The 12,367-nt window shown below is 44.5% G+C and overlaps 2 protein-coding genes across 10 annotated transcripts; one reads left to right on the forward strand and one right to left on the reverse strand.

Annotated features, from left to right (window-relative positions):
* The first annotated feature begins 1,062 nt into the window (after positions 1-1,062).
* Positions 1,063-8,061, forward strand: LOC119138794 (synembryn-A). Of its 9 annotated transcripts, none has more exons than XM_037279140.1 (18): positions 1,077-1,194; positions 2,368-2,466; positions 3,104-3,163; positions 3,565-3,620; positions 3,708-3,858; positions 4,021-4,114; positions 4,186-4,233; positions 4,587-4,604; positions 4,814-4,903; positions 5,068-5,633; positions 5,708-5,843; positions 6,091-6,279; positions 6,384-6,478; positions 6,553-6,703; positions 6,877-6,972; positions 7,042-7,186; positions 7,294-7,573; positions 7,810-8,061. In XM_037279140.1, exons 6-18 carry the CDS (start codon positions 4,025-4,027, stop codon positions 7,934-7,936), a joined length of 2,031 nt encoding a protein of 676 aa, XP_037135035.1. In that variant the 5' UTR covers positions 1,077-1,194; positions 2,368-2,466; positions 3,104-3,163; positions 3,565-3,620; positions 3,708-3,858; positions 4,021-4,024; the 3' UTR covers positions 7,937-8,061. The 9 variants fall into 9 exon arrangements, with proteins under 9 accessions (XP_037135039.1, XP_037135040.1, XP_037135035.1 ...); XM_037279137.1 differs by lacking the exon at positions 1,077-1,194 and adding an exon at positions 1,519-1,627; XM_037279143.1 differs by lacking the exon at positions 1,077-1,194 and adding an exon at positions 1,519-1,627 and having other exon boundaries at positions 4,024-4,114.
* Positions 8,062-8,080: 19 nt separating this feature from the next.
* irf3 (interferon regulatory factor 3) lies at positions 8,081-12,264 on the reverse strand. The gene is made up of 11 exons (XM_037279164.1): positions 12,116-12,264; positions 11,221-11,387; positions 10,461-10,632; positions 10,327-10,391; positions 10,213-10,261; positions 10,079-10,144; positions 9,706-9,948; positions 9,518-9,608; positions 9,151-9,440; positions 8,953-9,077; positions 8,081-8,883 (listed from the first exon to the last, which is right to left on the reverse strand). The coding sequence occupies exons 2-11, from the start codon at positions 11,383-11,385 to the stop codon at positions 8,773-8,775; spliced, it is 1,377 nt and encodes a 458-aa protein (XP_037135059.1). The 5' UTR covers positions 11,386-11,387; positions 12,116-12,264; the 3' UTR covers positions 8,081-8,772.
* Positions 12,265-12,367: the final 103 nt, after the last annotated feature.

Below are 12,367 nucleotides of genomic sequence, written 5' to 3' on the forward strand. Positions count from 1 at the left end.
AGCTCAATTTATTCGAGAGCACTTCTAATATGTCTGCTGTATGCACACTTGCTCCATTTTTGCTCCTCTTATTTATTATTTATTCATCACTCTTATTTATTCATTGTTTGTGCCTTCTTGTTTTTATTTTTTGTGTTCTTTACTTGTATGTATATTGTGTACTATGGCTTGTCACCGTGGGATAGTGGGAACGTAATTTTGATCTCTTTGTGTGTCTCGGCATGTGAGGAAATTGACAATAAAGCAGACTTTGACTTTTTGACTTTGGATCAACATTGCTTCCAATACATGCTGTCCAATTTTTAAACATGAAGACTCTTGCACAGGACTAAAAATATCACACTTGAGCCTGGATTACATTCATGTGGGAAGGGAAAAGCGCAGCCACACAAGCTGTCATGTTTTGCCATGGTTTTAATCGGAACATAAATATATTACTGTAAATACAATTAAATAGATTTCTTTGAAAGCATTATTAAATATATACTTGCAGATAATATACATCCATAACAAGTACCAGTCAGTCAGAATGTTTTGAACATTATAGAGGAGTTTGGTACGTCGTCCCGCCAACGTTCATTTTATCTGCCGAATGAATTGGGATTATTCACGTCACTGGATTTTTCTTTTCCGTTTCTTTTGCCCAAGTTGTTTAAAGTGTTGGCCAAATTGTGGATGTGGCAGGTGCTCAACTTGCATCCGGGCTGGGGTGCGCGCCTCTGGCGAAGAAGTAGTCTTCCTGCCGAGCTGTTGGTATAAGAAAAAAGGGTGTGTAAAAATAATAAAATAAACATTGGAACTGGAAATGTGCGTTGATAGACAACCTAGGGAGTGCAGATTGCCCGTAACTAGTATCTTCATAAATTGTAAGTGTAAAAATAAAAACAATTCTGGATGACTAAATATAAATGATTACCGAACTGTCCATGATGATATGACACAGTTTAAGCAGTTCAGAATTTATTTTAAAATAACTGTATACTACTACAGTAATACTCCCTTTTTTTTTTTTTTAGGTACCTGCGTTTGATTGCATCCATGTCCAGACGTTGCTCACTTGAGCGAAAAGGAACAACCTTCAGAAATGGAACGTGCCGCTCCTGCGCCTCCTCTGACCTTTCCAACCCCGACGCCTCGACCGTGTCTGCCGCAACGGAGGTGTCGCTGTCCAAGCTGTGATTCCGACAAATACAGGTAAGACATGAGAGCCCGAAACAAAAAAACAAACCAAAAAGAATGTAAAGCAAGCTGGTGTCTCTTGACTCACCTGAGAGTGGCTCTGAGTGGTGAGGCAACAGTCAAAGGTACAGTGAGTAGCAGCAGAACGGCTATCTCCATACCGTAGTGATCTACGGAGAAACAATTACGTCAACTTATGCTCTGGAAGGATTTCTGTCCAAAAATGTTCACTTACCAGCTAAAAAAATGGCAAAATCCGCTGTTTAGAGTGAGCCTTCAATCCAGAGGTGGTGTCAGTGTCGCTTTGTGATGGGCAAGTCGCTTTCGGATCTTTTATAGGCAGAAAGGGCGAAGGAGGCGTGTCTGGACTTTCGTCATGGTCACTCCGGGCCAACTCCCATCCTGGTCATCTGGGGCCTTTACATCCTAATTTATCGCACGGGTAAATGTAAGCAACTTTTTAGTAACAGCGAGAACATGCCATGATACTTAAAGTGACCTTGTTTCATGTTTACGTTGATTCTAATGGCCTCCCTTTCCCCGATGCGCCCCCTCCCCCCTTTTCCTCTACATCCCGCCACTCTCAGTCCACTTGCTGCTGAGCAATTGTTCCACAAATCTTTCTTTCTTTTCCATCACCTGCAGGAAGCGCAGAGTGGCCCAAAATAACGCCGATTCTCCGCCGCGGGCTTTGCTTTATCGCCCCGTTTTTCCTGTGCCTTTTCCCCCTTGAGTCACATTTGCCATCAAGCGTGTTTATTTCTGAAACGTCCTTCGCTCCCACCGATCCCCAACATGCGATGTGAAGAAAAACAACTTGCACACCTTTGTCGGACCATACACCCGTGTTACCACTGTGTTCCCGCGCTAACCACAAAACAGAATTTGGGGTCCAATAAATCTTTCGATACTTTCGTTTTGCGATTTTGTTATCACTCGTGAGGCCGTCAGCAGTTTTTTTCTCAAAATGGTGCTGAACTGGAGGCAGGGATTAAAAAAAAGAAAAGTTTTTGCCAGGCAGAAATGTTGCAATTTTACATGCTTTATTGCAGCAGGTGTTCTCGAACGATTTCCTCATAAGAAACAATGGCTGACTGAATCACCTCGAGCACTATTACAACTGTGAATAAATTGGAAAAAGAAAACACTTTCTCACCCCCCCTCACCCCAGGCTCTTCATCTCTCTAGTGCACGGCTTCCCACCGGGAACCTATTGTTTACCTCCACCGCGAGCAGCATCTGGCCGGCCCGTGTCGTCACAGCGCTGAGTCATCGCCCCGTCACGAGGTAGCTCACGTCGTATGATTAAGACGGACTTACGTGTGAATTTTACGAATCCTGTAATTTCCTCACTTACACGCTGACACATCGTCAAAAGGAAAAGGGACTACGTGCTGAAAGAAAGCAAACCCTCTTCAGCTGACCAGCTCCTGAACTCCACTCCTGCTTGCAACGCATGGAGCAAAATGAGCAATTTACGTGCACGTTTTACGAAATGCGATAAATGGAGTTCACTCGGGTCAATCAGGCAATTTTACTTGAACATGATGACTCCGCCTAGAGTATTCCAAAAAAAAAAAAAAAAAAGGCACACTGTCAAGTTTGGCCACTGACCTACATTCTCACCAACAATCGTACGGATGTATGGACTTAATGCTAACAGAACGGCACAAAGACGTATTATGTAGGCTAAGTCCGATACCGTCGTTATGGTCCCCGGAGTAAAATTTACGGCGGGTTAGGACAGTTGGTCACAATGTCGCAATAAATTAAGCGGTAGCAGTGGAAATCATCCATCAGTGACAATGTTTGTTTCAAGGGTCATCCGTCTCGAGTGCCCCGTTCATTTTCACCAAATATACGTCGGGGGCACTCGGCGGGGGACCCTTTTTCCCAGTTCTCAGTGTACATCCTGTTTTTGCAGCCACCAGTTGGACACTTGAGAACCTCTCGGCCCTGCTTCCTCTACCCACTGGGCACAAGGGTGAGCATCCTGCCAGGAAAGCCCGTCAGTGCCACTCATATTATTATCTTCTTTCGGGGGCAATTTTAGGAGCTCTCAAGACACCTTCGTGAGTACGCATGTAAACATCCTCTTCATCTGAGAGAGCCATCGGAAATCATTTGAGAATGTCACCCACTGGTGTTTTTCCACACTGAACTTGAGAATGAATTGATTTGACTTCGTAAATGCTCGATTGTCTTATGGCAAATAGTGGAATAAATAACACTGCATTGGTTGTCAACCAATCACAGGGCTACATTTTGGAATGTTTTGTTCAATAATAGTGTCCTAAATCATTTTTAGCTCTAGTTTGAGAACCATTGCGCAACACGCCAGGTGTATTCGTAAGAGTAAATCGTTGTTTTGATGGCATTTTTTAGGAAGGTAAGATACATAGAGGAGAAAACGGTTTGAGCCTGCCGACACCTAGAAAAAGGTTAGCCGGTCATCACAGAGATATAAACTCAGAGTCCATTAGTGGATTATAAACTCTGTGGCCCCTTCATCTCTCTTGGATTAACAGGAGAGAGGGAGAGCGGGGAGAAGCGGAGCGCCACCAGAACAGCGCAGAACCCAGCAGAACTCCGCACGCCGCGTCCGTCAACGAAGAAAAAGTGCTGCCGTGACAACGCACCTCTGTAATATCGCCCTATTGATAAAGAAAATCAGTCAAGGTAAGCAAACTGCGTGTCTCATTGCCTTTTGTGTACTTTAACGTCCTATTAAAGTCCTTTTGGCGTTACATTGTGAGCGCGCGGTGGTCATTCGTCAATCCATTAACGCCTAATCTCCGCCTCCCGCCGTGATTGTCGTGTAACTCCCATTTTAATTATTAGAAGCATGCCGGTGGACGTGGAGGAGATTATCCGCTGCATCAGGCACGGGGACGTGAGCCTCGCTCATACCCAGCTGCAGAAATTCAACACGGAGGTAAGAGACCCACGCAGAGACACGTTTTGCGGCGTGTATGACGATGGCCGCGTGTGGCTGTGTTCCAACAGTACGCCCAGTGCTTCTTCTTCGACGCAGAGGAGAGGGACAGGAGGAAAGTAAGCATCAGCTTTTACCGTACGGCTCTGCATCCGCCCGCTCAGCGTCACTCCCCGCTGTCTCTTCCCCGTACATCATCCAGCCTTCTTCCTCAAGCCGACCGCAGCAACACACACACACACACACACACACACACACACACTCCATCCCCGATTAGTAATTCTGCTGTATCAGTCGTCTCTGATCCGCTCTGCCTGCGTGCTCTATTAGACTGCAACCCCACCCCCCCCCCTCCCTTCCCCCGACACATAACCGTCTTTTCTACGTGAGCACTCTGTATGTCTTTGTTTGGAATATTGATCTTGTTTTCTTTGTTCTGTCTCCTGTATCTTTGCCGGCTGCTCGTCCAAAGCAAAGAAAACTGGAAGAGGTACAGAAGTTAAACGTTCTTCCACTAGATGGTCGAAAGTGCATTTTGTAATTCACCTGTTGCCATTTATGCAACAGAATAATAGCTTTGGTTTAATTCAGCTTTTACTTTGACTTCGTACATTAAATTGTAAATTGGAATGAGATCCTCATTATGTAAAAAAAAAAAAAAGATAATCAGTTGTTTGAATCTTTTCTATGTTTTACCAGTTCAGGAAGAATAAAGTGAGAAAGAGTACAGATTCAGACTCTGACTCCAATGAGAATGACCCGGCAGACAGAGGTGTCCTCCTCCGACAGGTATGGAGCCCACACTCTCCTTGTTGTTGGATGTTGGCGTCAGTAATTCCAGTCTAAGTATAATAAACCAGGAATAGGTGTGTTTTGTAGCAAATAGCTCATGACAGGTTCCACACACACAAAAGAAATTCACGAATAGGCGGCCGTTCACTGTTTGTCTTTAGGGTTTGGCCGTGGTGCTGGTGAGGTTCATAAGAACAGGAATCCCGTGTTACTTGCTGCAAGTCGCTCTGCGAACGCTGAGGATCCTCTCTCGAGATAAGAGGATCCTGGGCCCCTTGGTGACTGACAACGCTCTCCTCACTCTGGCCAAAGCGGCCGGGCTGAACTCCACTGAAGCAAACGACGACGAGCCAGACGACGAGCCTGACTCTGATTTCTACGACAACATCATAGCATCCCTCGCCCAGGAGGTCCAAACGCCTTCCTGTTGCGGGGACGACGGCGACGACAGCGATGACGATCCGGACCGAGAGTGCTCGTCGACCTTGGAAGACGATGCCAAGCCAGACCTCTGCAGCAATCTGGATGGCATCAGCCACAGAGGCAGCATCCATCACAAGGAGCTGGAGCAAGGGCGGAAGGACCGACGGGAGAGCAAAATGGAGGGCGCGGATGAGGAGGACGACGGCGTGTCGGGAGAGGAGCTGAAGAGGAAGGAGGCTTTGAAGGTGTTGTGTAATTTGGTGTACAACAGCACGTGGGCACAGGAAAGGTTCAGCACTCTCAGGTGGGATTTTTTCTTCATCTATATTTACAAGTCAAACCACAAGTGGTATACACACACGCAACACCTCGTTTCAGGTTGATATGCGGCCTCAGAGAGCGTCTCTCCTCCAGCGTCAGTTGCCCGGCTCCCTCCAGTGTTCAGTTCTACGAATTACGACTCACCTTCCTTGTTACTGCACTGCGACCAGAGCTCAGCGCTCAGCTTCAACAGGTGACTGAAGACTTCTTATTCCCTTGAATTTGACTGGTCTGTAAGCCAAACTTGGGCCATGCCTGCTTTAAAAGAGTCATTCTCAAAATGTGGTACGCAGGCTCCCTCTTGTGGGAGCTGAGAATCACTACATCAACAAAATGCTTACAATAATGTTGAATATACAGTGCTTAAATATTCTCCAAGAATGAAGAGACTGCATGTTACAGTACTTGTACTTTTAGCAGTCTACCAATTCGTCCCTCAGGAGGGAGGGGTCTCAATGCTCTCAGCAGCTCTGGAGGGCTGCCTGGAGGCGCAGTGGAAGGAGCAGTACGAGTGCGTGCTGGACCCGGCGGCGCCAGCCATTTCTCCGGAGGCTTCTCAGCGCATCATCGAGATCCTCAAAATCCTTTTCAACGTCACGCACAGATCCCACAGGCAGGCACCCACAGAGGTGAGTTGGAAACTTATCAGGAAAGGATCTTTGCTGCATTTTTTTTTTTTTTAAATTAAGTTGTCAGTACAGATGCCTGAAAAATTGTACTTTGTTCAATTCAGGATGATGCAGCTCTCTTCCGCCATCTCGTGGCGATCTTGCGTCTCTGCTTGATGCGGAAGTGCGTGATGCCTGAGGACACTGATGAACTGCAAGGGTAAGACTTTTCTCTCTCATCTTTTCTAACCCTAAACTACATTCTTATGACTTTTGTTTTGTTTTGTTGCGTAGTCACACAGTCAACCTGTTGTCGGCGCTGCCCCTCCAGTGTCTTGATGTTCTCCTGATGGTGCCGCTGCAGCCCGACTCGGAGCAGTGCCACGGCCTCAACATGGATTGCGTCCAAATCCTGCTGCTGTTTATGGAGAGGCGTCTCGAATCGGTAGTCTGTCGATCGTCTTAATAGAGGAAGAGTCCATTCGGCATTCTAGAGACACACATTTTCTTTATCTCCTGGCAGATCATTTTGCGTAGATTCACTTTTCTGTATAACCCTTAGAGGTCGGTTATTGCAGTGCAGTGGGCAACACCAGAGTGCTTTTTCCTCTTCTCAAGGGGGATAAAGTCAAAGAGAAACTGACGCCAATCCTCAATCTGCTGACAGAGAGCTGCCGGGCACACAAAGAAACGCGCCACTACATCAGGAAATATGTAATGAGCCCGACAAAGTCATGGCGACGGTAATGGAAGCATCAATATTTTGACGAAATAACTCCACAGGTTCTGCCTCCCCTGAGAGATGTTTCTCAGAGGCCGGAAGAAGGCTGCACTGTGAAGAGCCGCCTGATCCGTCTCATGACTCACCTGGATACGGACCTCAAACACTGCGCCGCCGACCTCATTTTTGTCCTCTGCAAGGAAAATGGTAACCAGCCGTCATTGTGGAGAAACAAAAAATGTTGTGGATGATTTGCTTGAAAAATGTGTCAGTCCACATATTTGAAAAAACTGCATATACCATTTCCCTCCCAGTCAGGCGTTTTGTCAAGTATACAGGCTACGGCAACGCGGCAGGCCTTCTGGCCACCAGGGGCCTTTTGGGTGGCCCGACATCCCGACACTCGTGCAGCGAGACCACCTACTCCAGCGACTCGGACTCAGACACCGAGGAATACCGTCAAGTTAAAGACCGAGTCAACCCGGTGACGGGGCGAGTGGAGGCGGAGCAGCCGGACCCCATGGAGGGCATGACGGAAGACGAGAAGGAGGAGGAGGCCAAGAGGCTGATCAAAATCTTCAACAAGCTGTCCAGGTCGGCATGCGGTACAATAATCCTCCAGGGACGGAACCCTGATGTGAATTGCAAAAAAAAAAAAAAAAACGATAATTGGTGCCCCTCAATAAAACTTTTACGGATAACAGATGCACCAAAGATGATTCCCAAGCACTACTTTTATATCTGACACGGCTTTGCTAACATGACACGGATTATAGTAAATCTCCATTCCAGTTTCATTGCCTGTATTAAATCATCTCAAATGTTTTCAGGGATAACATCATTCAGCCAATGGGGGTGGACGCTGATGGGAAGCTGGTCCCGATGGCAGGACTGCGGGAGGACAGCCTCACCGAAGAATCGGCCTCAGATACAGATGAAGTTGAGAAGAATCAATGAAGTACAATTTTATCATTCAAATATCCTTTTACTGCAGTGGTTCTCAAACAAAGGGCTGGGGACCCCCCGGGGGTCCGATAACCGTACCTTGAGGGTCCTCAAAATTAATTAAGGTAAATTTAGAATTATTATTTTTGGAATAAAAGTCTTATTATGAGAATAAAGATGTATTTTTGAAATTCACTTTTGTAGCCTGTAAAAAAATATATCTACAATAAGATTATGATTATATCTTGGAAACGTTTTTTTTGTTGGTGATAGGAAGAGAGCTCTCGGAAATATTTCACCCCTGTGAGGGGTCCCTGGTCCCACTTTGAGAACCTGTTTTAATGCTTAAATATTTATGATAGTAGGTAAGATGAGTGACAACCAAGAGATGGACATTCAGTTTTTAGACATTTTCCTTCCCTTTAGAAGAACAAAACTTTATTTATTTAGACATTTATGGAATTGTTTTCCAAATTTTCTCGAGGTAAGACACATAGGAAACATCTCATTCACACCACGACACAAAAATGTCACTACAGTGATGATCTCATTATTAGTGCAAAAGCTGTTGAATGAAAATTACAGATGTTGTGATTTTAGATGCATCTTCTCATTTCATAACTAATCAGCATTATGTGTTAATATATTGAAAATCATTTTCATCTGATGAAGACTGACATGTGGTTATAGTGATTAAACAAATGATGAGAACAGGATGACTGGCATTCTCCTTCATTGCGTTTGCACACGAAGCAGTTTTTTGCAGCAGAGGAAAGGTAAGGAAAAATGTAAACCTCAAATACACCCTGAAAGCATGATTTGTCAAAAAAAAAAAAAAAAGCCCGGCGTCAGCCTAGGATCATCTCTTCCAGCGACATTTGCAGGTCGACGGATTTCAAAGAGGACGCGCCGCCCTCCATCGCCATGTTCTTCAAGTGCTCCAAAGATGTGAGCACCACCTGACAAAGGTGTGGATCATTTTCTTAATATCTTAATCAATACAATAAAGCAGTAACAGTAGACCTCACCTCCACTGTGATGAGTTTCTTGGACAAGGGACCCTTTTGTGGGTCAGGCCATTTCTCACCCAAGCACAAGAAAAGGGAGCAGGATGCACACTCTGTACCTTCAATTGATATAAAGTCCAGGATTCCTGAAGGAGACAGAACTATCAATCTAACCATAAATGCCACACATGAGATGAAGGGGGGCGGGGATAATCCTACCACGGAGAAAGTCCCTGAACGGGTAAAGCGGGTCCGGCTGCAGTTTGGAAATTTCCCGTGGCAGTCCACTCTGGTCAAACTCTGAGAAGCTCCAAAAAGCTTTGCTTTCACCTCGTCTCTGGCCGTAAACGACATCGCCCGACACGCCAATGTCCAAGCCCCCGCCCAGCTTGTCCAGGATGCACTGTGTCAGCTTGGCTTGTGTTTGATCCTTGATGGTGACCGGTCTCGGCAAGGAGACCAGAGTCAGGCCCGATTGGTGGTCCAACACCGGCTCCGCCTGTTCGGGCCTGAAGTCGAGATGTTTTGTGCCCTTCAGTAACTTGGCCACTAGGTTGCAGTATAACAGTTTTTGTTTTGACGTTACCTGTAAACTAAGCGGAATCCAGCTTCGTTGCCAACCAGCTGCTCCAACACCTTCTTCCCTCTGTAGTGCACGATTATCCGGAATTCGGTCTCTGAACATGTGAGAAAATGTATTGCCTCAGTTGATATTCATGATAAATAATATATTTATTGTCATTCAAAATCTTGACAATGTTTAATTTCACTTACTGAAATTATCTCCATCCTTGGTTTTATTAATGTCGTCTAAAAACTGCTTTGCTAATTGGCCCTCGAACGCCTCGTCCACAGCTCCCTCCATCGGATGCGCCGGTTGCCCGGGGAACCGAGCTTCGCTGACCGCATCCTCTCCCGCTACTGGATACGACTGTTGCCACGGCAACACACCGCTGCCAATCACAGGCTGACGCTGGAACTCCTGTTGCTCGGGAGGAAGCTCATAGGCTGCCGCTTCTTTGGAAAAAGTTGGGAAGAAGTGAATAAATCTACAGTGCAAAGAAAGAAAGGTACCTTATGGGCTCACTGCCGCATTGTTGAATTATTTGAATCCAGCAGTTTTAAGGGTGAATAAAATTGCTGGTACCTGCTTGAGGCCCAATGTTGAGATCCGTGAGACATTTTTGCAGAATGTCCTCATGGGGGGTGGATTCTGTCAGCAAATTTTGATTTAGACCAGGGAAGGCCGTCATGCGACTTATTAATACGGGCGACACTCACCTTGGATTGGATGATAGAGATACTCATCCGTGAATGGGACAACGTAGCTCTAAAAGGCAGACATATTTGATTGCGTTTTTCGAGAAGGCCAACACACACAACACATGCACGTACTTGGATGGGAGGACTTTCATGGTGATCCGCCTCATGTTGGCTGGGTGATGCAGCGGAAAACATGTCTAAAAAGATAAGAAAAAAATATATCATCGGTAAAACTCAGTGAGCCATCTTGCTCAACTGGGGCTCACCTTCTGAAGTCGACTCATTCGGCCAGCGATACACCTTGTGAGGGTTTGAGGTGTCATTCTTCTTGTCCGCGATCAATTCGAACTTTTTGGCTCGCAACGCGGAGCGGAAGTTTCTCTTCCACACTGAGGAATCTCCGTTGATGTTCCCTTTGCCGCTCACTTTTGCCCAGTTCTAGACACACATTCAAATTGCACAAGAACAACTATTCAGGCATCGGGAGTGCCTCTAATGGAACCCAAATAAAGTTCAATTAATCTAGGCTTTTTTTCTGAGTTTTTAAATTTCTTAAAGTTTTGTGTTTACTCATTTGGAACCGTTCCTAATTTCCTCCACCTTGTCTAAAGTCTGCAGGTCCAACTAGAGAACAACAGCTTGCTATGATGACGTCGCCATCACACTTGTCGGTAAGATGTTTTGTTTTTTTTCTTTTAGGTGATAAGCAGTTTCAAGAGGGGTGTGTAGACTTTTTACATTAGCTGTAAATGAACAAGAGTCCTGTAATATTTGTTGTTAATATTGCACCCTCCCACTTATATTACTTTGTTAAAATGCATTCATTTTTCTATGCATAAATAATAATCATATTTAATTTAGTTTATGAACAGGTCAGTTGATAAATTACAATTAAATTACATATAAAAATTCTGATTTAAAATGTTCATAAATGATTTGAAATAAATGTTATTATATATGCAAAAATATATTTAAATAAACCATTCAAATTAACCACCATATTTGAACAGATGTGCAATTCCGTACCTTGAAGATGAGAACATCACTCTCAGAAGAGTCTTGTCTCAAAGCGTGCTTCCAAGGGATGCAAAATTCAGTTTGCTGCTGGTTGGTCCAGCAGACGCCAGGATAACTGCCGCTGTTAATCTGATCCCGAAGCCACTCGATGAGCAGAGGTTTGGGATGAGCCATCTCTATCAAAGTAAGGACACATTTTAAACAGAATATAAACAGCATACAGATTGCTTTTTTTTTTTTTTTTTGGGCAATGTATGAATATCTTCCATGACAACTGAACACCATAATGGTTCTGAGACCTCAATTTATATACAATGGATATAAAGTCTTCACACACCTTTTGAATGGCAGGTTTTGTGGTACAAAAATGATAAAAACGAGTTAAGTCATTCTAAAGTTTTTTTTTTTAAACCATCCACCTTCCTATTTCAGCCTTGACAGCACAGCTCTAAACATTCCTGACCACTAGAGGGCGGCACTGTATCATAGACGTCAAAATAGATTTTAAATCCAACAATGAATAAAATGATCACAATCATGACATAACGCATTTTTTTTTTTTTTTAGCTCCAAATGACGTGATTTCGTCATTAAATTAACATACCACAACTACTTACTTTACTTTTACAACATTTCTGAGCCACAAAAACTGCAGGAGCACTAAATTAATATACCACAACTACTTACAGATTTCTCCTGCAACAAAAACTGCAGGAGCTGTTAACGTCGCCTCTTTTTTTTTTTTTTTTTCGTATAAAAATACATTTATCTATATTGGAAAATGTATCGGGTTCGGGTGTCGATTATATGCTATTCCGTCTTACAAAGTAGAAGAACATTGTGGCTCTAACAGTGTCACGGACGGAAGGTACCATAAAATTCTACCACAAATCTAAAATTTTACCAGGAAAAGTAGTCAAGCTTTGGATGCGTTGTGTTCCGTTTGCGTCGCTCTCCAAACGGCAAAATGAACTGCGGACATTTAAATACCAGCACTGAAGGCGAGTGCCAGTCCTTTCCCTCGAAACAACTCGGAGATTTCAGTTTCGTTTTCCAGACGTCATCTGTATTTCCCAGCAATCGATCCCCCAAGCACACAGCTGGATTCCCACACTCCTGTTGGCTAATAAAATTATTATAAAGTTCACAATATAGA

The sequence above is a fragment of the Syngnathus acus genome, chromosome 19, assembly GCF_901709675.1.
Source record: "Syngnathus acus chromosome 19, fSynAcu1.2, whole genome shotgun sequence".
NCBI lineage: Eukaryota > Metazoa > Chordata > Actinopteri > Syngnathiformes > Syngnathidae > Syngnathus > Syngnathus acus.

What these genes read in the sequence shown, in the direction of transcription:
- LOC119138794 (XM_037279144.1), top strand. Translation starts at nt 4,025, where the DNA reads ATGCCGGTGGACGTGGAGGAGATTATCCGCTGCATCAGGCACGGGGAC. An exon ending in TGCAGAAATTCAACACGGAG is followed by an intron (nt 4,115 to 4,185) that starts GTAAGAGACCCA and finishes GTGTTCCAACAG; the next exon opens with TACGCCCAGTGCTTCTTCTT. An exon ending in GAAAGGTTCAGCACTCTCAG is followed by an intron (nt 5,634 to 5,707) that starts GTGGGATTTTTT and finishes ACCTCGTTTCAG; the next exon opens with GTTGATATGCGGCCTCAGAG.
- irf3 (XM_037279164.1), bottom strand. Translation starts at nt 11,385, where the DNA reads ATGGCTCATCCCAAACCTCTGCTCATCGAGTGGCTTCGGGATCAGATT. An exon ending in CAACATTGGGCCTCAAGCAG is followed by an intron (nt 9,949 to 10,078) that starts GTACCAGCAATT and finishes CTTTTTCCAAAG; the next exon opens with AAGCGGCAGCCTATGAGCTT. An exon ending in AGAAACTCATCACAGTGGAG is followed by an intron (nt 8,884 to 8,952) that starts GTGAGGTCTACT and finishes CACCTTTGTCAG; the next exon opens with GTGGTGCTCACATCTTTGGA.